This window comes from Vicugna pacos, chromosome 6 (assembly GCF_048564905.1).
Source record: "Vicugna pacos chromosome 6, VicPac4, whole genome shotgun sequence".
Lineage (NCBI taxonomy): Eukaryota > Metazoa > Chordata > Mammalia > Artiodactyla > Camelidae > Vicugna > Vicugna pacos.
The window spans coordinates 14,523,964-14,549,301 of NC_132992.1; the positions used below are offsets into that span (position 1 = coordinate 14,523,964).

Below are 25,338 nucleotides of genomic sequence, written 5' to 3' on the forward strand. Positions count from 1 at the left end.
TGTGTGTGCGCGTGTGCGTGTGTGCATTTCCTTCCAAATCTTTTCTGACAGTTGAACTTCTCCTGCAGTGTCTGGCATGCTGGAGCATGAAACCATTCAGGGCGTGTCTGGGGTGAAGCCCACAGGACTAAGAAAGCGAACCTCTAGCATTGCCGACGAGGGCACCTACACACTGGACTCCATCCTGCGGCAGCTCAACTCCTTCCACTCGGTCATGTGTCAGCATGGCATGGACCCCGAGCTGATCAAGCAGGTAGTCAAGCAGATGTTCTACATCGTGGGGGCCATCACCCTGAACAACCTGCTCCTGCGGAAGGACATGTGCTCCTGGAGTAAAGGCATGCAGATCAGGTGAGTGAACACCAACACCTGCTTGGCCTCTTCATGCTGGCCAACTGCCCGCCAGGGCGCGGAGAGTCCATGGCTTGTGTGGGGTCAGTGCACCCAAGGGCTGCCACCCCTGGCCGAGCAGCAAGGGAAGAGGACCAGACATGGAGCCACTTCCTCTTGACTGGCTGTGATTTGTGATTGCTCCTGGCTGTGCCTTTCAACTTGCTGCTTGTTAGGAACCCAGCTCCAAGTGAAGCTAACTCATTTGAGGGAGTAGAGATGGTGAAAATCACATAAAGATGACATAGCTGCTTCTCTCCTTTTGTGTGTGTTTTAATTGTACAATAACAAAATATCAAACTGTAATAAAGTTTTTTTTTCTTTTTTTGGGGGGGTGGGAGGTAATTTGTTTTATTTATCTATTTATTTATTTTTAGAGGAGGTACTGGGATTGAACCCAGGACCTAGTGCATGCAAAGCATGCACTCTACTGCTTGAGCTATACCCTCCCCCCAGAACTATAATGAAGATTTCTAATGTTTGATTGCACTTAATAAATTTATTTTGACAGAATATCTTTTTGCACCTATGGCCATAAGAACACGTCCACTAGATCTTTTACTAATGCTTAAAATATGCCCCTCTCTATTTTAAGAAAAGATGTGCTCAATTTTTTGTCCGGCTACTCCTCAGCATAACCTTACTAGCATAATAGAATTTTCTTTGCAAATAATTTATTTTAAAACAGCTAGAAAAATCACCAAGAGGGAAAAAGGATCTCTCCTACAAAAGCCTGTAGTCAGTCTCAGAAAACCTTGGCATTCTCTTCAAATTTTCCATTCTGACTCACATCCATTGTAGATAGTGTTAAGAGGATAATGCCTCCCACTCAGGCCGTAGAATTTATTTGTTACAAGCTCTGTTTATACCTGTGAATCCCCCCTTTGCCTGATTACTATGTCTTGACTGTGGGTCCATTTACCTCACTCTTGTTTGAGAACAACTGTCACTTGCTTGACCACCTTTTGAAACCTTAGCATCTGTGTAGTTTCTGTGTCTCTCTCCATATCTGAGGTCTTTGTCTCTTCCCACGGCCCCCACATGCCCTTCTTGCCTCTCATCCCTAAGGTTCTTCAGGCCCCTGCCTCCATCACCCAGGCTCTTCCCCAAAGAAGGCCAGAGCGCAGGGTCTTTGTGAGAATCTTGCTATTCAGTCCAGGAGCTTGGAGTTTGATGACATTCAGTAAAGTTGCACTCACCCCCCTTCTTTTTGGCATAGGTACAATGTCAGTCAGCTAGAAGAGTGGCTGCGTGACAAGAATCTGATGAACAGTGGAGCTAAGGAAACCCTGGAACCTCTCATTCAGGCTGCTCAGCTTTTGCAAGTGAAAAAGAAAACAGATGATGATGCAGAAGCCATTTGTTCCATGTGCAATGCTCTAACTACTGCCCAGGTAAAACACCTTTCCCTCTTCTGGAATGATTTAACATTCATCACCGGTGATTTTTAGGGAACTAAAGAAGGCATCTAGCTATTGCCCTTGTCTCTGAGCTGACTTCATGCGTGTCAGAGATACACTACAGATCTTGAAGAAAGATTTTACCAGAAAGTAGATTTCAGTATTAGTCACAGTCATCCACAGTTAACATTCATTAAATAGTTATCCATGCTTTCCAGCATCCTGTGTAATGTTCCAGACACTAAGATAAAACCACTACAAAACAGACCCTGTTTCACAGGGTGTACATTCTATGCATTCTGTGGAGCTTGTACTCCATAAGAGAATTTTCCGTATTAGTTGAGAATTGAATGATTCTTTAGACTTTTCTACTTTAAGAAAGATAATTCTTTAAAAAAAATTGAAATATAGTTGATGTATAATATGATGTTAATTTTGGGTATATTGCACAGTGATTTGACATTTGAATACATTGTGAAATGATAACCACAGTAAATCTAGCAACCATCTGTCCCCATACAGTTATTGCAATATTATTAACTGTATTCCTTATGTTGTAGACATATGCCCATGCTTCATTTATTTTAGAACTGAAGTTTGTACCTCCTAATCCCCTTCACCTGCTTCACACACTTCATGCCCCTCCCCTCTAGCAACCATCCATTTGTTCTCTGTATCTGTGAGTCTGTTGTCATTTTTTTTTGTTTCTTTCTTTGTTTTGTTTTTTGGATTCCACACATAAGTGAGATATTGCAGTATTTATCTTTGTATGACATTTCACTTAGCATATCGTCTGCAAGCCCCATTCATGTTGCAAATGGCAGGATTTCATTCCTTTTTGTGGCTAAGTCATACTCCTCTGTGTGTGTGCGTGCGTGCGTGCGCACGTGCACACACGCGCACACACACGTACCAATCTTCTTTATCCATTTACCTATCAGTAGACACTTAGATTGCTTCCATATCTGGGCCTTTTGTAAATAATGCTTTAATGAACAGAAGGGTGCATATATCTTTTCAAATTAGTGTTTTGTTTTCCATACTGGTTGCACCAATTTACAATCCCACTAACAGTATACAAAGGGCTCCCTTTTCACCAAATCTTCACCAACACTTACTGTTTGTTGTCTTTTTGATGATAGCCATTCTGACCAGTGTGAAGTGATACCTCATTATGGTTTTGACTTGGATTTTTCTGGTCATTAGTGATGCTGAGCCATGAAAAATGTGCCTGTTGGCCATCTGTATGTCTTCTTTGGAAAAATGTCTTTTCAGGTCCTCCACCCATTTTTTAATCAAGTCATTTGTTTTTATGATTTGAGTTGTAAGAGTTCTTTGTATATTTTAGATATTGACCCCTTATTAGATATATCGTTTGCAAATATGTTGTTCCATTTCATTTGGTTGATAATTTCTTTCACTAGGCAAAAGCTTTTTAGTTTGATGTGGTTCTGTTTGTTTATTTTTGCTTTTGCTTCCCTTGCCTGAGGAGATAGATCCAAAAAAATATTGCTAAGACTGATGTCAAGAATGTACTGCCTGTGTTTTCTTTTAAGAGATTAAGGTTTTACATATAAGTCTTTAATCCATTTTGAGTTTATTTTTCTAAGAGGTGTGAGAAAATAGTTTGATTCTTTTGCATGTAGCTGTCCAGTTTTTGCAATACCATTTGTTGAAGAGACTGTCTTTTCCATGTTGTATATTCTTGCCTCATTATTGTAGATTAATTGACCATGAAAGAGTCTTTTTTTTCTGGGCTGTCCTTTCTATTCCATTGATCTATGTGTCAGGTTTTGTGCCAGTACCATACTGTTTTGATTACTGTAGCTTTGTAGTATAGTTTGAAATCAGGGCATATGATACCTCTAACTTCGTACTTCTTTCTCAAAATTGCTTTGGCTAATGAGTGTCTTTTGGGTTTCCTTACAAATTTTAGAATTATTTGTTTTGTTCTGTGAAGAATGCCTTTGGTATTCTGATAGAGATTGCATTGAATATGGTAGTTGCCTTGGGTAGTATGTTTATTTTAACCATATTAATTCTTCCAATTTATGAGCCTGATATATCTTTCATCTTGTTTGTATCATCTTCAGTTTCTTCGATCAGTGTCTCTTCCAAATACAGGTCTTTCACTTCTTTGGTTAGAGTTATTCCTAGGTATTTTATTCTTTTTGACACAGTTGTAAATGGGATTATGTTCATAATTTCTCTGATAGTTTATTATTAATGTATAGAAATAACACCAGTGGTCTGTATATTAATTTTTTATCCTGCAACTTTGCTGAATTCCTTTATTAGTTCTAATAGTCTTTTGGTGGCATCTTAAGGATTTCTGTGTATAGTATCGTGTCATCTGCAGACAGTGATTTTTACTTCTTCCGTTTTGATTTGGATTCTTCTCACTTGTTTTTTCTTGTCTAATCTCTGTGGCTAATATTTTCAATATCATTTTGAATAAAAGTGGCAAGAGTGGGCATCCTTGTCTTGTTTCTAATCTTAGAGGAAATGCTTTTAGCTTTTCATTGTTGATTATGATGTTGTCTGTGGGTTTGTCATATAAGGCCTTTACTATGTTGAGGTATATTCCCTCTGTATGCATTTTGTTGAGAGTTTTTATCATAAATGGATATTGAATTTTCTCAAAAAGTTTTCTACATCTATTTAGATGATCATATGATTTTTATTCTTCACTTTGTTAATGTGGTGTATCATATTGATTGATTTGTGAATAGTGAAACATACTTGCATCCCTGGGATAAATCTCTCGTGATTATGGTGTGTGATCCTTTTAATGTACAACTGAATTCAGTTTGCAGATATTTTGTTGAGGATTTCTGCAACTATGCTCATCAGTGATGTTGGCCTGTACTCTTTTTTGTGGTGACTTTGTCTGGTTTTGGTATCAGGAAGATGCTGGGCTTGTTGAATGAATTTGGAAGTGTTCCTTCCTCTTCAATTCTTTTGGAACAGATTGAGGAGATAGATTTAGGTGTTAACTCTTACGTTTGGTAGAAATAATCTGTGAAGCCATCTAGTCCTAAATTTTTGTTTGTTGGTAGTTTTTTGATTACTGATTTAATTTAATTACTGGTCATCGGTCTGCTCCTATTTTCTATTTCTTCCTGATTCAGTCTTGACAGATTGTACAGTTCTAGGAATTTTTCCATTTCTTCCTGGTTGTCCATTTTGTTGGTATATAATTATTCATAGTAATCTCATGGTTTTTTTGTGTAGTGTCAGTTGTAACGTCTCTTTCATTTCTGATTTTGTTTATTTAGGCCCTTTCTCTTTTTGTCTTGAGTCTGGCTAATAGTTCATCAATTTTGTTTATCTTTTCAAAGGATCATCTCTTACTTTCATTGACTTGTTTCAGGTTTTGGGTTTTTTGTTTTGTTTTGTTTTGTTTTGTAGTCTCTATTTCATTTATTTCCACTCTGATCTTTTTTTTCCCTCCTAGTAACATTGGATTTTGTTTGTTCTTTTTCTGGCTCCTTTAGGTAAAAGGTTTAATTGTTTATTTGAAATTTTTCTTGTTTTCCAAAGTAGGCTTGTATTGCTACGAACTTCCCTCTTAGAACTGCTTTTGCTGTAGTCCATAGATCTTGATCATTGTGTTTCCATTTTTATTGTCTTTAGGTATTTTTTAAATTTCTTCTTTGATTTGACTCATTGGTTGTTCAATGGCATATTTTTTAGCCTCCACATGTTTGTGTTTTTTCAAGTTTTTTTTCTTATAGTTTACTTCTAGTCTTATAGCATTGTGACTGGAAAAGATGCTTGATATGATTTCAGTCTTCTTAAATATATTGAGACTTATTTTGTGGCATAACGTGTGACCTATCCTGGAGAATTTCCCATGTGCACTTGAAAATAATGTATATTCTGCTGAATTTGAATGGAATGTTTTGTATATATGTGTGTGTGTGTGTGTGTGTAGTGTATGTATATGTGTGTGTATGTGTGTGTATTCCACCATTTGATCTAATGTGTCATTTAAGGCCAGTGTTTCCTTATTGGTTTTCTGTTTGGATGATCTGCCCATTAGTGTAAATAGGGTGTTAAAGTCTCCTACTTTCATTGTGTTACTGTCAGTTTCTGCCTTTATGTGTGTTAATATTTGCTTTGTGTATTCATGTGATCCTATGTTGAGTGTATATGTATTTATAATTGTTGTATCTTCTTGCTGAGTTGATCCCTTTGTCAGTATGTAATGTCTTTTTTGTCTCTTGTTACAGTCTTTGTTTTAAAGTCTATTTTGATAAAGTCTTACTGATATAAATATTATATATCTTACTGATATGTTTGCTACCCCAGCTTTTTTTTAATTTGCATGGAATACAAGGCATATGCGTAAACATGCCCACTTTCCTTTTGCCCAGTTAGTTCTGTGCTGACTCTTGGATTTTTTAATGTTCATCACTTATCTCAAAACATAGAAATCTTACATAGATCATACACAGAATATGTATAGAAAGTGACTAGCTGAATACTCAGGACACTCAACTGTTGCCACTTTGAGAGGATAGGAGTGGGGGTACTGTCACTTTTCATGCTTTTTCAAATTTATACTGCTTCTTAAACTGTATATTACATTAATACATTCTTATTGTAAAAATTTGAATAATAAAGGTAAATGGCCTTCAGACCAACTCCCTCTCCTCTCTTGCCCTAACCAAGCCCTGAGTAGAACTGTATGCAGAGATCCTTTTAGTTTTCCAGATTGTACCCAGCATATATTTGATAATATGCTAAAAACTTTCATCATGTTATTTCTCACAGATTGTCAAAGTGTTGAATTTGTATACTCCAGTTAATGAATTTGAAGAAAGAGTCTCTGTATCATTTATTCGTACTATACAGGTAAGGTCCCCTGGGCATATAATTTTATCTTGTTTTTATAGAGTATTAACTTTTTTGATAACACCTTATTGGAAAAATGAAGTGATTTTAAAACAAATGTAAACATTTTCATTAGTTGGTAATTGTTTGGTAGAATTTTGGCAAAAAAAAACCAACTTTATAGATTCATAAAATTGATGCTTTTTTTTGTTTTTCTTTTTTAATCTTCTCAGATGCGTTTACGAGACAGGAAAGACTCCCCTCAGCTGCTCATGGATGCTAAACACATCTTTCCTGTCACCTTTCCTTTTAACCCATCCTCCCTCGCGCTAGAAACCATCCAGATTCCAGCCAGCCTGGGCCTGGGATTCATATCACGGGTCTGAAAATGATATCACGGCAAACATTGACAATGCATTTCTTGCCTGAAATAAGAACCCATTATTTCAAGTGAGCTACTGAAAACACATTTTTGAAGAGATAGTACTGATCATCTCCCAAACAAGGGGTTATTGACTGGAAATCTCCCTGGAATACTTTCCATCACCGTGGAAAGGAAGATAGGCTCCTTCGTGTTGTGTTACCTTTATAACAACACTCATCCTTGGTCAGTTAGGTATCTGCAGTTGAATGACAGAAGGAAGGAAAAAAATGTGTCTTCAGCTGACATCATTTATTTTAAATACTTACCACGGCATCTGAATGATATAAAAAAAACCACATAAATTCCAAATATGAGCTGTTGTTAGGAAGGCACCAACAAGGAACCTCCCGTGCACTAACCAGAAGAACTGAAAGGAAAAATTACCATTGAGTACATACCATGTCATTTTAGGAATCAATAATGTTGATACTGTCAAAGAGGAACAAAGAAATAAACTGGCAATATGTAAAGTAAATGGTCCAGTAGCTCCCTTCTATGTGTCACTATGATGTAGAGATATTAAGAGAATGGTGGTTTGCTATAGCGCATGAAAGTCTGTCTATACCGTAGTTTACTGAGCATTTTAAATTGCTGCTACATACTACGTTCTTTAAAATGTAAGTGGTATTCATGTTAGACACTACAGTGATAAGCTTCTCTTTTATCAACTCTGTTTACAGTTCAATCAGATCACAGTTTTAACTGGATTATGTGCACATATCTACAGATCCACCTGCACGAGTGGCAGACACTGGGCAGTCGTGAGGTAACATGACAGAAGTTGACATTTAGGGCTAGGATTAGGCAGGGTGGCTATTGCTGATGTCATTTATTCGGAATGTGTTACATTGATGTGCTCATTAATTTTCCCTGGTGGGTATCACATCAGGGTTCCGTGTTCTGTGACGTGACTGATTTTTAGTTACCAGATCTGATTCCTTGACAGGGTTTCTTTCTTCTTAATTTATTAAGAATTAATCTCAGTCACTATCTAGAGAGGATTATCAGAGTTTTCATGATTTAGGTCTTATTTTATAAATTATGCAAAAGAAAGTATATCATAAGTAATTATGATTCAGTTTTTTTTAGGCTTTATAACTTCTATAAATGTCCTCAGTACCACTAGATACTTTAAAGAGCATCACATTAGAAATACTGTAAGACCTATACAAAAATATAAGAAGATTGCTGAATTTTACAGAGGATTTGGTTTACTAAGACCCAGATTCTGTAAGTTTTCATCCTGAAATCCCAGTTAAACACATTCTCCATTTTCCTACAAATCTTATTCAATAAGTGTTTCAGGTTGTGCTAAAGCAAATTCTTAGCTTTCATTAGAAACTCTGGTTCTGAATTACAATCATAGATTTATATAACTTAACTGTTAGATGATCTACAAAAATGACATCTTATTAAAATATGTGCAATATTATTAATGGAAGTAGAACATTTTCAAATCAGTGATAAAGATTGTTATTAAAAGATAAATACTGTCTGTTAACTTATTTGGGCCTCAGATTCCTCATTTATATAAGGAGTGTTAGCTATTTCTTAAGGTCCCTTCCACATCTAAAGTTCTCTCCCCTCAATACTTGGACCGTAGAGAAACGAGCTGCAGTTACTCAGTCAGGTCATCCCCTGGTGGAAAGACTGCTGTTTGGTGCCTGTTAATTCTGACAGATCAGTAAAATGTAAAATCACAGGTTTGTGTAGCTATATTTCTTAAATGTACATTTCCTTACATGCTTTTAGAAAGTTAATTAGTTTAGGTAATTTTTACTGAATCGTGAACTGCTCTGTTCAGGTCAGATACATTTATTCATTTGTAAAACCAACCAAAACCACTACTAACTCCATCAGATTCTCTCAGTTTTCCCTGGTTGTCCATGTGGTTTTCAGTGAACAATGAACTGTTGAAAACATTTGGTTAGTACTGAATGCATCAGAGTCTAAGAGCATAGATGGGACTTGGGTGGGAGAGAAGCCTCAAAAATGCCACCGTGCTTGCAGGCGCTGCCCCTCAGCCCTAGAAATCCTCCCAGGCCCTCTCCCAGCTCGGCCCTCGGCAGCATGTTCTTGCACACCCTGAGTCTTGGCGGGTCTTCAAGGTCACACTTCAGCTTCCGCTGCCATTGCAGCCCCTTATCTTTCCCCCAGATAGCTCGTGTCCTGAAGTGTGTCTCGTTCTGGGTCTTTCTCTCCCTCCTGTCGCCCATCTTCCTGCTGCGAAGTGCTGGAGCCTCTGTTCCACTCCTGGGCCAGAGTCTGCTGTCTCGGGGATGGCCACACAAAAGATTATGGTATTTCAGGGCTCATGCCAGCTTCCCCCAAGGCCCACCCAGAACCCCAGGTGGGGATCTGAATCAATTTCTCTTAGTGGCCCGAAGATCTTTGGTCATAACAAAAATACCTTACAACCAGGGAACCCCAAGTCCTGGAAAGTCACTCTGTGTACTACTTTCTTGCGAATGCAAGATATACTGCTGACTGTGGGTATCTTTTGGCCACTTGGAGGACTGCTCACCCTTACATCTGTCCATCCACACTTTCTCACCCAGCTTCAAACACATCTCCACCAGCCCTCCAGTCTATCTACCACCCATTTATCTGTTCACTCTTCCCCTTCCCTCAAGCAAACCATGTATCCCATCGCCTGTCTACTCACCTGCTCTGACTGCATTGAAGGCAGTGGATGGAGTTAGTCCTCGGCTGCCCTTTTGGCCTGCCAGACCAATCTTGCACAAGTTCTTGTCACTCTTACTTCTCCGCAGTACAGCCTTTAGCATTATCACTGATTTGCTTTTTCATAATTCCTCTTTGACACCCAATAGGAATTCAAAGAAAGATCTTGAAAAAACAATGGTTCATTGTCTCAATAGCCCCTTCTCAGCAGTCTCCTCCCCACTCACCTTACAGAGATTCAGCTCACACCTTGGAAAGCGAAGCTGAAAAATTAGAAGTTTTCCTTCTTGTAGCTTTTCTTAGGTTAAGGCATTGCTCTGCCTGAGAGTAACTATAATGAACGAGGAAGGTGAATATGGGGTAAAATCCATGAAGTATAGCTTCATGATTCCTTTTGAAGTTTTAAAAATTCCCCATGTACTGACACTTTCATCAACTGCATATAATATTGCATATAAATATATATTCCAAAGCCAGCCGATAGGAGATGTGGGGACTGGGGTCAGTTTGCGTCATTTGCTTTTTTTATTTGCTTCATTACAATGGATAATTGAGAGCTGCCTCTTTCTGGGTGAGTAATTATGTATAATACAGATCAAGTCTTTTAATAACAATGGCAGGGGCTATGAAAATATTTTATTTTATTAGAATTTCAGTATAGTGATTGTTGTGAGAAATTGGTTTCCTGGTAACTCTAGGTAAAGAGGCACCTGCCACCACCCTGCAATGTCCTCACAGGCTCTCTCTCTGTCACACACACACGCACACACACAAGAGTCTGCAGTCTGTGGAATTCCCCAGAGGTATAATCAAGGACTCTCTGGGTAAGTTCAACTGTTTGGAATAAAACAGAAAGCAAAACTTCACGTGTGGCCCTTCAGTTCTGGTGAAAGGCAGTGTTGAAACAGTACCGTGTGTCTGGCTCTGCTTTACTTCAGTGCGCTTTCTCTGTGTGACCCAATGTGTCCTCACAGCAGCCCCAGAAAGTAAGAAGGGGAGCTACTGCCATCCTTTGCTGATGATAACTTGAGAGAGAGAGAGGTCAGCGCCTTGCCTAAGGTCCCTCGGCCCTCCAGCTGTGCAGTTGTACCACATGCAGCAGTGGCAGCGAAGGCACATGGGGACAGGAGACTTTTAAAAGTCGTGAGGTTCCGTTCTCTGCTTCCTGGTACCCATGCGGTGCCCTGACTCAGCAAGAGATGCTCTGTTTCCTTATCAGAGTTGGCAGCTGGCAGGTGGAAGCTCCAAGTGCCGAGCCCCGAGTTCTTGGAGCTAACGAGAAGGGGCGCCTAGTGGTTTCCTTTGTGCGGTAGTTACCCGCTGTGACTAGGTTTGACGGCTGCTCCCCACTCCCCGCCGCCCCGGAGGGGGCAGTACTCCGGGTTTGGGTCATGAAGCAACAGCAGGCGGTCCCAGCCTGACAGGAAGCCTGCAAGCCTCCCAAGAGTTAAGAGGAAGGTCACCCTCAACACGCAGCCCTCAGAGTCGCCGTCAGAGCCCCCAGGTGGGCTGGGCAGCCTGCAGGGCGGCCGCAGCCGCGGGCCGCGCCGCTGGGGCCCCTCTGAGGGCCGTCCTCCCCGGCGGGCAGGCGCATGCCAGCCAGTCAGTGTGTGTGAACGTGACCGTGTGTGCACGCTGCTGGTGCCGCCTTTGGAGCCAGGAGGTGTGCTGTGTGCGCCGCGTGCAGAGGGGCTCTATGTGTAGATAAATGCTTTGTGATTTCTTCTCAGGCTGCGCTGTGGGGGCCGCCTTAACCCCTGCTCCCTCACCTCCTAGTGCTGCCTTAAGTTCTCTGAAACTTCTCCTCTGTGAAGGGGATGTCCTGCCTGGAAAGGCTATCTTGCCCAGTTTGTCAAGGTGGGTGCAGCCTCCTTTCTCCCTTTCTTCCCTTTCCCCGTGACCCCAGCAGCCGCCCCGGCCCTCCCTGTTACTTCTCCTTCCTTTCTTTTCCCTTATTTCCAAACAGGTATGAGAGAGAACTCTGAGGCAGCAACAATCTCAGAGCCAGTGAAATGTGGGCTTACAGAGTGTTCTCGAGTTTGGAGGCTCTGTCACAAATAAGCAAATGAACATGTGGGAAAATACAGAGATAAGTTAGATTCTTGGTAATACTTAAATGGCTTGCTTTCCGCCGACTTTTCTTTGTGAAGCTAAAGGGTACAACTGTAAAACCTTTCATGGACATTAGTTAAAAAAATTTTTTTAAGAACCTTTTGCTATATAAAAGATGAAGTAAAATCAAGAAAGTGCTAGAAAGTCTAATCCACTGTATTACCCTAAATTAAATCAACCTGGAGCTACAGTAGTTTTCTCAATAGATCAGGAACTTAAAAGCACTATGTAAAATAGCTGCCAAAATGCATTTTATACATTTTTTTATTTTATAATTTGGTCCAGCTGAAATGTTCATGAGCTCAATTTAATGGGTGTTATTAGATTCATAAAATGCCTGAAAATGACTAACAGATTGTTAGTACTGTATTGTTGCTTGAAGTACTTGAAAGAAAAATGTTTTTTGCATTGAAGCCGGTGTGTATAATTCAATGCTTAGTAGGTCAGTTCACTTGCAAGCATTTTTCAGAGTCAGTAGTTTCAAATATCTTATTGTTACTATATTTTTTAAAGTTTTAGCTTACATTTCAGGCTCTTTACATCACTTGAGCCATTTAATTTTTTCCAACAAATGGTGAGTTTTTCCTTTAAATGTGGATACATGTGTTATAATTTATGATTACTAGTTATGTATTTTTGTGGAAGCCTAGAGGAATGTTACCTTTCTTGTGTCCTTGGAAAATTTAAATTGCTCTAACAATGTTGCACAGAAATGAGCTTATGACATATAGTGTATTGTATTTCACTTACTAACTTTAATTGTTAATTTACTGTGAAATGGATATGCCTTTTAACTACCATGATATTGAACATTACAGTTTTTCAAATATTTTTCCTTGTTGGATCTGGAAAAGGAATTCTGCTTTGACCTACATAGAAAAACATGATATAGTTAATCTTTGAAAAGTCCTTAGGTAAAATATTCATCTATTAGAAAGGAAGAAAAAGTCTTGAGAAGTGAAAAGCATTATCAACAAACACTAGTTTTGAACTGAACCCACCCCAGCATATCTCACATGGAATTTTTAAAAGTAAGTTAATAATTCAACAAAAGACTTTGAAACATGGATTTTCAATAGATATCACCTAGTGCTAAGATGAAAACCAAAACAATATCAGATAGACATTTACGCTCTAAATTTGTAGTTGTCTAATGTTGTACTTAGTAAATGTGCATCATTAATTCTGTATTCTCCTAGCTATTACAGAAAACTGTTCAAATAAAGATATGGCTATAAAGGATTTTTGTTAATGTCTTATAAATAAACCCACAGCATATACACCAACACAGATCATGTTTTGAGCTATAAAACACAAGTTTAAAAATTTTTTTAAAAATAGAAATCATATAATGTATGCTCTCAGATGACAATAGAATTAAAATAGTAGAACTAGAAATCAATGATAGAAAAATAGCTGGAAAATCCCAAAATACTTGGAGATTAAACAACACATTTTTAATTAATGCATGGGTTGAAGAAGAAATCTCTAGAGAAATTGTAAAATATTTTGAACTAAATATAAATGAAAGTACAACTTATCAAAATTTGTGGGATGCAATGAAAGCAGTACTTACAGGGAAATTTATAGCACTAAATGCATACAATAGGGAGAAAAAAGAATGACTTAAAATCAGTCATCTAAGAAACCAAAAAGGGAAGAGACAATTAAATGTGAAGTAAGCAAAAGAAAAGAAATAAATATTAGAGCAGAAATCAATGAAATTGAGGACAGGAACTTAATAGAGGAAACCAAAATCTGGTTCTTTGAAAAGATCAATAAAATTGATAAGCCTCTAGCTAGGCTAACTAAGAAAAAGAGAATGTGGAATCAAAAAAATAATACAAATGAATCTATACACAAAAACAGAAACAGACTTACAGACATAGGGAAAAAACCTCTGTTTACCAAAGAGGGAAGGGATTGGGGGAAGGATAAATTAGGAGTTTGGGTTTAACAGATACAAACTACCACACAAAAAATAGATAAGAATAAGGATTTACTATATAGCACAGGGAACTATAGTCAATATCTTGTAACAAAGTATAATGGAAAATAATCTGAAAGAGTTTATATAACTGAATCACTTTGCTGTATACCTGAAACTAACACAATATTGTAAATCAACTGTACTTAAATTAAAAAACAACAGCAACAACTGGGATTCTGACATTCTTGCCTGGAGCTGCTCCCATCATCCTCCTCTCCCCAAACTGTCAATATTCTATTCTCAGTTAGTAGCAGAACTAGGTAGAGAATCAGCAAGAATATAGAAGACTTGAAAACAATATCAACCACCTTGATCTAAACTGACATTTATAGAACACTTTACCTACGTTCTTTTCAAGTGCACACAGATCATTCTTCAGGATAAATCATATGCAAGACAACGGAACAAGTCTTAAAGTGCATTTAAAAGTACTGAAATCACATAAAGAATGTTCTCTGACCACAAGAGAATGGAATCAAATTAGAAATCAACTGAGAAATTTTCGACATCTGCAAATATTTGGAAATTAAATATGACACTTCTAAATAACAAAGAAGAAATCACAAAGGAAATTACAAAATATTTTGAACTGAAAGAAAACAAAAATGCAACAAAGTTCATGGGATGTAGCCTAAGCAGGTCACAGAAGGAAATCAATAGCTTTACATGCCTTTATTTAAAAAAAAAAAAAAGACATGTCAAATCAGTAATTTAAGATTACACCCTAGGAACCTAGGGAAAAGAGCAAACTAAATTCAAAGCAAGCAAAAGCAAGGAAATACTAAAGGTGAGAGTGGAGATCAGTGAAATAGAAAACAGAAAGACGAGAGAAAATTAATGAAAATGATGAAAAATTAATAAAACTGACAAACTTTTACCCAGATTGATCACACAAAAAAAAGAAATTACCAAAATCAGGAATGAAAGAGGGAACATCACTTCTGAGCAGGATAAGTAGATAAGTCAAGCAGGGCACTTAGGATGCGAAGTTTAGAGAGGCAGAGTCAGGCAAAAACAAGGCTAACACCTGTGAGTGCGTCACCTCCTTAAATTCTGCACCTTTGGCACCTCACTTGTCTCACCCTCGTCCTGGCCCCATTACAAAGACCCTACAGAAATGAAAAGAATTATAGTAGAATAATATGAGTGACTTTGTGCCAACAAATTAAACAATTTAAATGAAATGGACAAATTCCTAAAAAGATACAAATTATGAAAACTGACTCAATAGGATATAAAACTTAATATATGTACAAGTAAAAAAGTTAAAAGAGTAGTTTAAAATCTTATCATAAAGAAAAGCCCAGGCTCAGATGGCTTTACTGGTAACTCTTATCAAATATTTAAAGACAAAAATAATACCAACCAACTTTGATACCAAAGCCAAACAAAATACATCATGAAAAAAGAAAACTACAGACCAATATTCTTTTTGAAAATAGATGCAAAAAAATTACCCCAAAAATTGCAAAAAACATTATAAACTAACTTCAGCAACACATAAATAGGATTACATACCATGACAAAGTGGGATCTATCCTAGGAATGCAAAGTTGGTTTAACATTCAAAAATCAATTAATGTAATACACCATATTAACAGAATAGAGAACAAGTCCCTAATGATCATCTCAATAGTCAGAGAAAAATTATTTAACAAAATCCTATTCATCATTAAAAAAATATATAGTAACAAACTAGGAATAGGAGGAACTTCTTCAGCCTGATAAAGGACATCTGTGGAAAAAACTTATGACTAAACTTATAGTTAATGGCAAAAAACCAAATGCTTTCCCTTTCAGATTGGGAATAAGGCAGATGTCTATTTGTTCTTACCATTGCTATTCGACATTGTGCTGGTGGTTCTAGCCAGTGCATGAGACATACACCCCTACACACATACACACAAGTTAAAGGCATCCAGATTGAAAAGAGAGAAGTAAAAAGTGTATTTATCTGCAAATGATAATCTTATACTTGAAAAATCCTAAGGAATCCATAAAAAAATTTACTAGAACTAATACATGAATCCAAAAAAGGACATAAGGTATAAGATCAATATACAAAAATCAACTATATATACTAGCAATAAAAAATCTGAAAATGAAATTCAGAAAACATTCAAGTCATTCATAATTACATCAAAAAGAATAATATGCTTAGGAATCAATTTAATAAAAGAAATGCAAGACTTGTACACTGAAAACTACAAACAGGGAAACATTCCATGAATTAGAAGACTCAGTGCTACTGAGATGGCAGTTCTCCCCAAATTGGTCTACAGAATCAACACAGCTCCTAACAAAATCCCAGCAGGCTTTTGGTAGAAACTAACCAGCTGAAACAAAAATTTATATGAAAATGCAGAGGACTCAGAATAATTGTCAAACAATTTTGAAAAAGGAAAGCAAAGTTGGAGGAATTACACTTACCAATTTCAATGATTTTGAAGCTACAGTAATCAAGACAGGCGTGGATGGTGCTGGGATAAATACTGACATAAATCAATGGAACAGAAATGAACATCCTGAAATTATGGTCAAGTGATTTTTGACCAGGCTGCCAAGGTAATTCAATTCAATTCTTTTCAATAAATGATACTAGAACAATTCAATAACCAAATGTTTAAAAAAAAAGATTAATTTAGACCCTTACCCCAATAGTACACACAAAAATTAACCCAAAATGGATCATGATCCTGAATATAAGAGCTAAAACAATGAAATTTGTAGAAGAAAATTTTTGTGACTTTAAGCTAGACAAAGATGTTTTGGATACAACACCAAAATTGTAATCCATAAAAGAAAAATAATTGATAAATTAGCTTCTTTAAAATTTGAAAATTTGCACTGTGAAAGATACCATGAAGGAAATGAAAAGCTAATCCACACAGTGGGAGAAAATATTTGCAAATCATATATCTGATAAAGGATGTGTGACCAAAATACGTAAAGAAAGATTGTGGATTTAATGCTTGTATTGAGCTCCTCTTCCTCCTGAAGCACCAATAAATGATTTAAAAAAATTTCAATAAGAGAAAGAGAATGGAATAAAAGTGACAGCAAATTTTGGAAGATGAAAAACAGATGACAAGTGTTATTTATTTTCATGACCCAAGAAGATTGAAACCTAAACTGGCAGAGGTGGGGAGCCCAGAAGTACCAGAAGCAGCCTAGTTCACAGGGCAGAGATGGGGAAAGAACTCAGAGACAGCAAACAGCACTGAAAGTGATGTGCGGCTGAAAAGAGAACTTGCTGTAAATCTGTTTGAAGAGCAGTTTGAGTGTCCTGAAGGCTTGAACAGATATTTTGGAAAAGAGAATGCCAGTATGGTCAACAAATAGTCATCGTGGAAATGCAAATTGAAACCACAATGAGATATCACAACACACTCATCAGAAAGGCAAACATTTAAAAAACTGAAAGTATCAGTTTTGGTGAGAATATTAAACAGGTGAAAATCTGGCATACTGTTGATAGAGGTAGAAATTGACACAAGTTTAAGAAATTCTTGCACTATCTACTGAAGTTGAGCACTTTCAGACCTAATGATCCAGCAATCCTATTCCTTTTATTTACTCAACAGAAATACATAAATATCTGTGCAGCAAAAGATCTATGTACTAAATGTTCACAGCAGTATTATTCATAATAGCCACTTTGGGGAGTGGAGGTTTTCCCTCTTAGTTCTTTTGGCTGGCAATTAAAATGAAAGACGGCTGATTAACAGGAGAAAAATCAAACTTACTATGTGAGCTTGGGGAATCCGAGAATTCCAAAAAACAGCAAGGTAGGATGAGGTGTATATATGTATGTGTGTGTGTATATATATATATTACTCTGGACAAAGGAGAAAGAAGTAGGGGGGATCTGAGACTCTAAAGGGAAGTCAGGTAATTTACAGGAAGATAAAGTTAATGTTTGGTAAATGAATATTTACTGGCCCATCCAAAGGCAGTGGGACACAGGGAGGACTTTGAGCAAACAGACCTTGCTAGGTGCCTCCCTGTCTCCCACATCTAATTCATATTTTACTAGAGTTGTCTATGGTGATAGTGCCTTCCTGGGACAGGCCTCCTATCTTAAATTCTTTTAGGCAGTAAGGGTTCAAAGTTTCTTCCTTAGTCTCTAGAGCCTTGCTTGTTTTCAGCTCAAAATAATCTGCATACCAGAGTGGCACATCCTGGGGTGGCCTGCCCTGAAATTCATCACCACAAACTGAAACAACCCAATAAGAGAATGGATAAGTAAGTTGTAGAATATTTACACAGTGGAATACTATTCAGAACAAAAAATTAGCAGAATATAGTTACATGCAACAGTGCGGATAAATGTCATATAAAAAGCAAGGTGCAAAAAGTTGCATACATGATTCCGTTTATAAAAACATCTGAAGTTGGTAAAACTAACCTATCGTGATAGATGTCTTAACAGTGGTTATCTCTGAGGGGTAATGGCTTGAAGGAACATGGACAGTGTGAGGATGCTGGAAATGTTCTGTCTACATCGGGGTGGTGGTTACTTGGGTGTATTGCTGTGTTCCATGTGTAAGAACACATTGAGCTAGACACTTACTATTTGTGTACTTTTCTGTACATCATACTATTCTTCAATAAAAATTTTATGTAAAGAAGAAAGTAGTTAGACTTTCAGATTCCTTTCTTGACTCTGAGAATCAGGCAGCTGTCCTGATACACTTCATGCCTTTTCTTTTTCTTTATGTTATCATTTTGGACAATAGGTGCACAAAATTGAATTGACCATAATTCTCTTTTTCTGGCACTTACCAGTGTTGGGCCATGTCAAGCCCTTTTTAATATTTTTAGTTTCCCTTTTTTCTTTAGGCCAAATCCCACTTCCCTCAACCTCATAAATATCCCCTTGTGCATACTTAGTGGATGTCTTTGTAATTTATCTTACAAACGTTTATTTACATACGCTCGTATCCATGAACTATGGTATTGAAGTACGGAGTTTAAAAATATATATAAGACCTATGCTAGGCATCTGTTCAGCATTGTTTTTTACGTCTCTCTGAGGGATACAAGTAGATCCCACTAGCAGCTGTACACTTTCACGTTCTACGTATACCCCGTTTTATTTGCTCATTTCCTATCGATGGATATTTAAGTGCTTCCAACTCTGAGATATATAACTGTGTTGTGATGAACATCTACTTAACTGTTGCTTCGGGTGACTATGTGAGAATTTTTCTGCCTAAACTCATTTTCACTAAGTATTCTCAAATTGCTCTCTAGAACGAAGAGTATTAGTACAGTCAGCCCTCCACAGCCACAGGGTCTGCGTCCATGGATTCAACCATCCTCAGACCCAAAAATCATATTTCTTAATTCCAGAAATTTCCAAAAAAGCAAAACCAGCAACTATTAACATAGTGTTTACACTGTATTAGGTATTATAAGTAATCTAGAGATTATTTAAAACACACAGGACGATGTATGTAGGTTATGTGCAAGTACTATGCCACTGCATACAAGAGACTTGAGCATCCAAGGAGTTTGATTTCCTTGGGAGCCCTGGGACCAAACCCCCCTTAGATACTAAAGGATGACTGTAGAGTTCCCACCAGCTGAGTGAGCAAATAAGTTCTGATTTTCTCACATCCTAGGCATCATGTGATGTTGTTCAACCTAAATATTGTTGCTAATCTTCTGGGTGTAAAGTGATATGTCATTTTCATTTGTATTTCTCTACTAAGAAAGTTGACATCTCTTTACATGCTAACCAGTCATTTGGGTGTCCCATCTGCAAATTGCCTATTCATTTCCTTTGTCAATTGTCCAATATTTAAAACTAGATTTCCTATCTTTTCTTTAACCAATTTACAGTAGTTTCTTATATATTCTAGATTAACATTCTAGATATTAATTATTTGTTCTTTAAATTGTAAATATATTTCCTAGTTTGTTGCCTTTCTTTGTGAATGGTGTTCTTCATGGAACAGAAATCTTCCATTCTGATGACCTCAGATCCAACATTTCTTCCGTCCACGGCTGTGCTCCTTTGATCTTAACTCATTCTTTCCTAAACCAACATTTAAGAGACAGTATCCCTATTTTATTACCCCTATTTTTTTCTGAGAATTTCCTCATTTTACTATTAAGTTTTAATCATGAATCCATCTGGAGTTTATTTTTGGATGTAGTGTTTGCCATGTACTTGCTTGTATTTTTCTTCCACATAATGGGACCTTCTATTAAATTATCTTTTTGCACCCACTCTGGTTCTCCAGGCCACTATATAATACAGGGTCCTGTTGGTGGACTCCATTCTGTTCCATTATTCATTTATCCATTCCCATGCCAGTGTCACATCATTTAATGACCATGGCTTTGTGATATCCCTTAATAAATGGTAGGGCGAACCACTCCTCTTTGTTCTTTGTTTTGAGAACTGTCTTAGTTACACATGGACTTTTATTCCATATAAAATATAAAATCACTTTACAACTCTCCAGAAGTCCTGATAGGAATTTGACTCCAATTATATCAGGCTTATGTATTAATTTGGATACAGTTGACACCCATACAATATTAAATATTCCCATCCATGCAACGATGTCTTCCCGTTTAGTCAGGCCTTCTTTCACATCCTTGAAGAGAAATCTGAACATTTTCTCCACAAGGGCCAAGTGCACTTTGGTTAGTGGACACTTTATATTTTCGTTGATATTGCAGATACCTTGTTTTCTATTTTTTTTTTCTATGTTCTATTTTCTAAATGGTTATTGTTCATACTAAAGAAACTTATTCACTTTAATATCTGATTTTGAATATGATCTCCGGGCTGAACTGTAACAAGTTCTAAGAGTTGGGTGATTCTTCTCAGTTTTCTATGCAAATGTTTATAACCTCTGCTTTTTTCCAGTAAGCACGCTAAGGGGAGCTAAAACTCGGGCTGGGAACAGCTTGGAACACACCTGTTTCCTGCCAGGAGAGCTAACGAATCCCCGCCTGGCTGGCTCTGGGCGGAGCGCGCGGCTTCCCGCCAGGTGGACCCACTTTACTGCGGGCGCTTGTGAGGAAGAGGGCGCGCCCCGCCCGCGGCCCCCGCCCCGCCAATCACAGCGAGGACTGGCCAGGTGGGCCGGGCAGGGCCAATCCGCGCCTTCTCTCCTGCCGCGCTGCAGCCCTCGGGGAAGTTAGTCCGCCGCTAGGAAACTTCTCCCTCAGGGTGGCCCGGCGCTGATTTGCGCTGGTTTGCACCGACTTGCGCGGAGCGGAAGGTTACCTGCCCGGGGCCTGAAAAAGCCTCCGGCCCGGTCACCGAGCCTCGCACCTCGGCGGCCCCTGAGCTGCTCTCTGTCGCCCATGGCGGTGGCCGAGCTGTACACGCAGGTAGGCAGGGGAGCCCGATCTAAGGGAGGGCGCGCGCGAGGGAAGCGGCCCGGCGCTAATGCTGACTGTACCTGGCGCCCGGCCGCACCTGTGCACCTGGCGCGCTCGCCGCGGGGAGGGGCCGCCGAGGGGCTGGGGGCCTGGGGAGCGTCGCCCTCTTACCCTGCCGAGGGCTCTGGTCTCTGTCCGCGGGTAAGGCGCCCTCGGGATGGGAAAACCGAGTGCGAGAGGCTGCTTCTCCGGGCCCGAGCTTCCTGTCGTCCAGGGGTCGCTAATCAGCCCGCGTCTCCCGCGACCCGCGCCTCTCAGCCCCCTCCTCCTGAGCCACAGGTGGATTTGCCCACGGGGACGTGGAAAACGCAGACACGGGTGAATAATAGGACCCATAACCTTCCCTCTCGGGAGCCACTTAAACAGCTCGGCACAAAAGCTAGGCCGGCGCCGTAGTCAGGATGCTTTCTGGAATTCCTGGGTCTTCTCAGAACGCCTGCACGTGCACTTAAGTTCATCTGATGCCCGAAGCCCTGGCTGCCTGTGCGTGTGGCCCAGGCCTCACCCGTAGTAGTAGCTGAGGGCTCTTGGGAATCCAGGGGTGCAGTCACAAGCTCTTTACGCACATTTATAGGGTATCCAGTTTATTTAAAAACAAGCAAACAAAAAACCTTTCTCATATACTCTGACTCCAGGAATCACTGTAGAGCACTCCTCTGAAACCTCCTGGTCTCCTGTCCAAGGGCTCTACCCCTTTTTTAGGAAGGCTAGTATTCCCAGTAGGCGCCCAGAACCTTCTGAGATGAGCTTGGTTAATCATTTGGATAAAAAGTGTGAAAGTGTTGGCCCTTTTGAAAAAAAATCTATGGGAATAGCCATAAAGCCGGATCCTCCTGTACCCCAGTGGGGGAAATCTTTGGTCACCAATATTCAGATGGATGAGACTAGAATTCATCCGTGTCCTCTGACACAAGCCCTAGCTTTATATTTTAAATGACATTTTGGTTGTAGGTATAAACGATTGTTGTAAATAATTTGTTTCAATGGTTTAGGCAAACTTTTTTCTTCTACTTTGCTTAATTAGTAACAATACAGAACCAAATTTACCAAACAGTATTTCCCCCTCTAATGTGTTTCCATTAACTAGAGTTCTGTATGAAAAATGTTTGAATAGTTTTAGCAGTGAGGCTGTGAGCCATCTGATATTCAACAGTCCTTCTTAGGTCTTCAACTTACTGAAGGTAAAAGAAAATTCTGGAGCAAAACTGTTCTTGGAAGATACTTTGGAGGACAGAGAAAATTGTTGATGAATCCATTTTAAGTAACAATTTTTCCTGCAGCAAAAATACACGGGTGTGAGCACCCCTGTCATCTAGTGCCTCACACCACAAATATCTATTAAATACCAACCGGGCACAATGCAGGGAAACTAACATGCATGAGTTTTCTAGAGGTGAGCTTGGGTGGACAGAGACTCTGACTCAGAGCCAGAAGGAGCCTTCAGGACCATGTCTACCCACTTTGTGTCCAGGTTGGCTCCTGAGCCTCTAGGCTGCCACCTCCCTTCCAGGTGGCCAGTCAGCCTCCACTTTGTCGATTCCAGAGGTTGGAAGCTCCCTGATTTGTGTAGCTGCGTGTTTAGGTTTTAGAGAACTTGCATTGTGAAAGAATTCTTCCTTAAACTGAGACAAAACCCTAAACACTCTCCCTTGCTCCCCTACCACTCCCTCCCACCCTCCTGGGTCCATAAAACTAGCTAACTGGCCTAAATCGAAGCTTGAGACTGGGGCCTCTTGGCCTCATTGAACCCCCAGGAGTACTCTCCCTGCTCAATCTTAGCCTCACAGTGTTTTAAAACAACCTGGAACCCCTTTCTGCACTTAGAGGCCAGTGGTGACCCTGTGGCAGGATGACAGGTGGGCTGTCCATTCAGGGATCCCTGTGTGACATTCACCTCCTGGTCTGCAGGCTGCCCCACTCACCCACTTGACACTGCTGTCACCTGCCTGGCCCTGGTTTCATCACCTGCCTGTGTGGAAGACAGGCGTATTAACTCCCATAAAACACTTGTTTAGCATTTTCTGTATATAAAACATTTCAGGAGTGCTCACGTCTGTATATAAACATTTGTTTAGCATTTCTGCTGGGGAGAGGTTAGAAATTTTTTTTTAAAAGTGATACTCTTTCCTCTCAAGGAGCTTTCTGATTCGTGAGAAATGAGAAATATCAAGTAATTCAATCTGCTGAGGCCTGGAAGGCCTGGAGGAGCCCGCTGGGCAGAAGGGTGGGGAATCGGAGAGTCCCTGCAGCCAGAGTTAGGTCAGGGCCTTATACTCCAGTGAGGATCTTGAGTGTGGACCACAGGACTCAGGGTAGGGGTTTAGGAAGTCGAGTAAGCCAGCAGTGCCCCGGGAACTCTGTGCCCGTGTGAGAGTCAGGTAGCTGAATTTGCAGGTCATCCTAAGGGTCCAGGAAAGAATTAGGGGTGCAGTATTGGAGATGGAGGGAGGAGGCGGAGTCCGCAGAGCATGTGGAGGTGGGTGAGGAGAGACTGCACTGGGGTGTGTGAGGGAGGTGGGTGAGCCGTAGATGACCGAAGCAGGGTGGTGCTGCTGACAGGGACATCACGGGGAGGAGATAGCAGGGAGGTCCTGAGGCAGGTTTTGTACCTGCAGGGGTGGAGGTGGTGAGGGGGCATCCAGGGGTCGGTGGTCTGGATGGTTGGAGGCTGGTGTAGAAGATAGGCCGGGAGTCTTCTGCCCAGAGGCACTAGTCAGAGCCCAGGCACTGAGAGCCTCATCAAGGGAGGGAAGAGGGCCAAGACAGGACCATGGAACTCTGTCTATTTGGGGGTTGGGGGGAGCAGAGTGGGCCCAGAGGGAACCATCGCAGGGAGGAGGAGACAGGAAAGCTGGCATGGGGCCACAGGAAGAGGGGCTCTGAGAAGGGGGACTTCTGGGAGGAAGTGTGTTGAGAGTGGTTGCTGCCGGTTGACGTGTAAAATGACCCAGCCCTTTTCAAAAGCTATTTGGCAACATGCCTTAGAAATTTTCAGAGCATTTGACCCAGCAGTTCCACTGCTTGAGATCTCTCTGAGAAAAACCGGCCTAGATATCCTGTGCTTGAGCCCCTCTGGAGGCCCCCGTCACTTTCGGGTTCACTGACCAGCCACGAAGTCCCACCTCTGCACGTACCCTCCCCATGCCTGCCCACTCCTATCTTGGCTCCTGCCGCCCTCAGTGCACTCCTGCTGCCGTGCCACTCCAAGGCTTGGCGCACGGGGCTCCCTCTGCTTGAAATATCTGTCTGCTCTGCTTTCCAGTGCCTGCACCTTCCAAATTCAATTTGAGCAGTACCTTTTCTGAGAAATTTTTGCCTCTTCATCCAGGCACTTTTCACAATGACTTGTACCAGCTCCTTAACTCTGTCTCCCCTGTTGACCAAGAATTTCTAGAGAACGGGGAGCAGTGGGGGTGTAGTAAATGATGTGCGCATGCCTGAATGTTTTTCTGCTCTCAGAAAGAGCTACGGGCATGAAGAAGATAATGATGATGGTTACTGTTATCTCACTGAGTACTTATGTGCCAGATGCCATCCTCAGAACTTCATGAGCTTTATCCTCACAATGTCTTGCCTTTATCTGAATAAACAATGCCATGTGTTAGGTATTGCTGTCTCATTTTTACAGATGGCTCAGGTTAAGTAAGTTGCCTAAGTTTATATAGAAGCAAAGGAGCTAGGGTTAAAAGCCGGTGTTCTTAATACCTCCCACTATCACCACCTCTATCATCTTCCTCCTCTTTAGGGGATCTGACCTTTTCCCAACACAGAGGACTTGTGGAAAGTCCATTCACTTCACAGCTGCCTCCCTCAATATCTGGTTATATTTATCAGATTATTTCTTTTAATAACTAAAATGGAACCAACCCCAAATATCCAGTAAGAGGGCTAGAGTTGAGTGAACTATAGATAGAAGAATAGAGATGTACATGAAGCCATTAAAAATGGTACTTATGAAGAGTTCGTAACAACATGGGGTGATGTTTATGTTACGTGGAAAATGAGGGCACAAAAATGTGTCTGCTGTGTGATCATCAATATAAAATAAGCAAACAAAGGGAGAAGACCATGTACGTAGCAATTCTGCAGTCAGT

General features: G+C 39.9%; 2 protein-coding genes and 1 long non-coding RNA gene across 6 annotated transcripts in view; all 3 read left to right on the plus strand.

Annotated features, from left to right (window-relative positions):
• MYO5A (myosin VA) overlaps nt 1-7,528 on the plus strand; it is a 168,275-nt gene extending 160,747 nt beyond the window's left edge. For all 4 annotated transcript variants that reach the window (XM_072962395.1, XM_072962396.1, XM_072962397.1 and 1 more), the window contains 4 exons: nt 69-351; nt 1,610-1,784; nt 6,570-6,650; nt 6,863-7,528. In XM_072962395.1, coding sequence (XP_072818496.1) covers nt 69-351; nt 1,610-1,784; nt 6,570-6,650; nt 6,863-7,015 — 692 coding nt within the window. In that variant the 3' untranslated portion in view covers nt 7,016-7,528. The remainder of the gene's footprint in view (nt 1-68; nt 352-1,609; nt 1,785-6,569; nt 6,651-6,862) is intronic.
• A 3,918-nt stretch (nt 7,529-11,446) lies between these two features.
• LOC140696787 (uncharacterized) lies at nt 11,447-11,834 on the plus strand. Its single transcript, XR_012073299.1, has 2 exons — nt 11,447-11,592; nt 11,702-11,834. It is a non-coding gene; the product is annotated as an uncharacterized lncRNA (long non-coding RNA).
• Nucleotides 11,835-21,003: 9,169 nt separating this feature from the next.
• Nucleotides 21,004-25,338, plus strand: part of MYO5C (myosin VC) — a 92,734-nt gene continuing 88,399 nt past the window's right edge. The window contains exon 1 of the mRNA XM_072962408.1: nt 21,004-21,193. Within this exon, the coding sequence (XP_072818509.1) occupies nt 21,167-21,193 (27 nt within the window). The 5' untranslated portion in view covers nt 21,004-21,166. The remainder of the gene's footprint in view (nt 21,194-25,338) is intronic.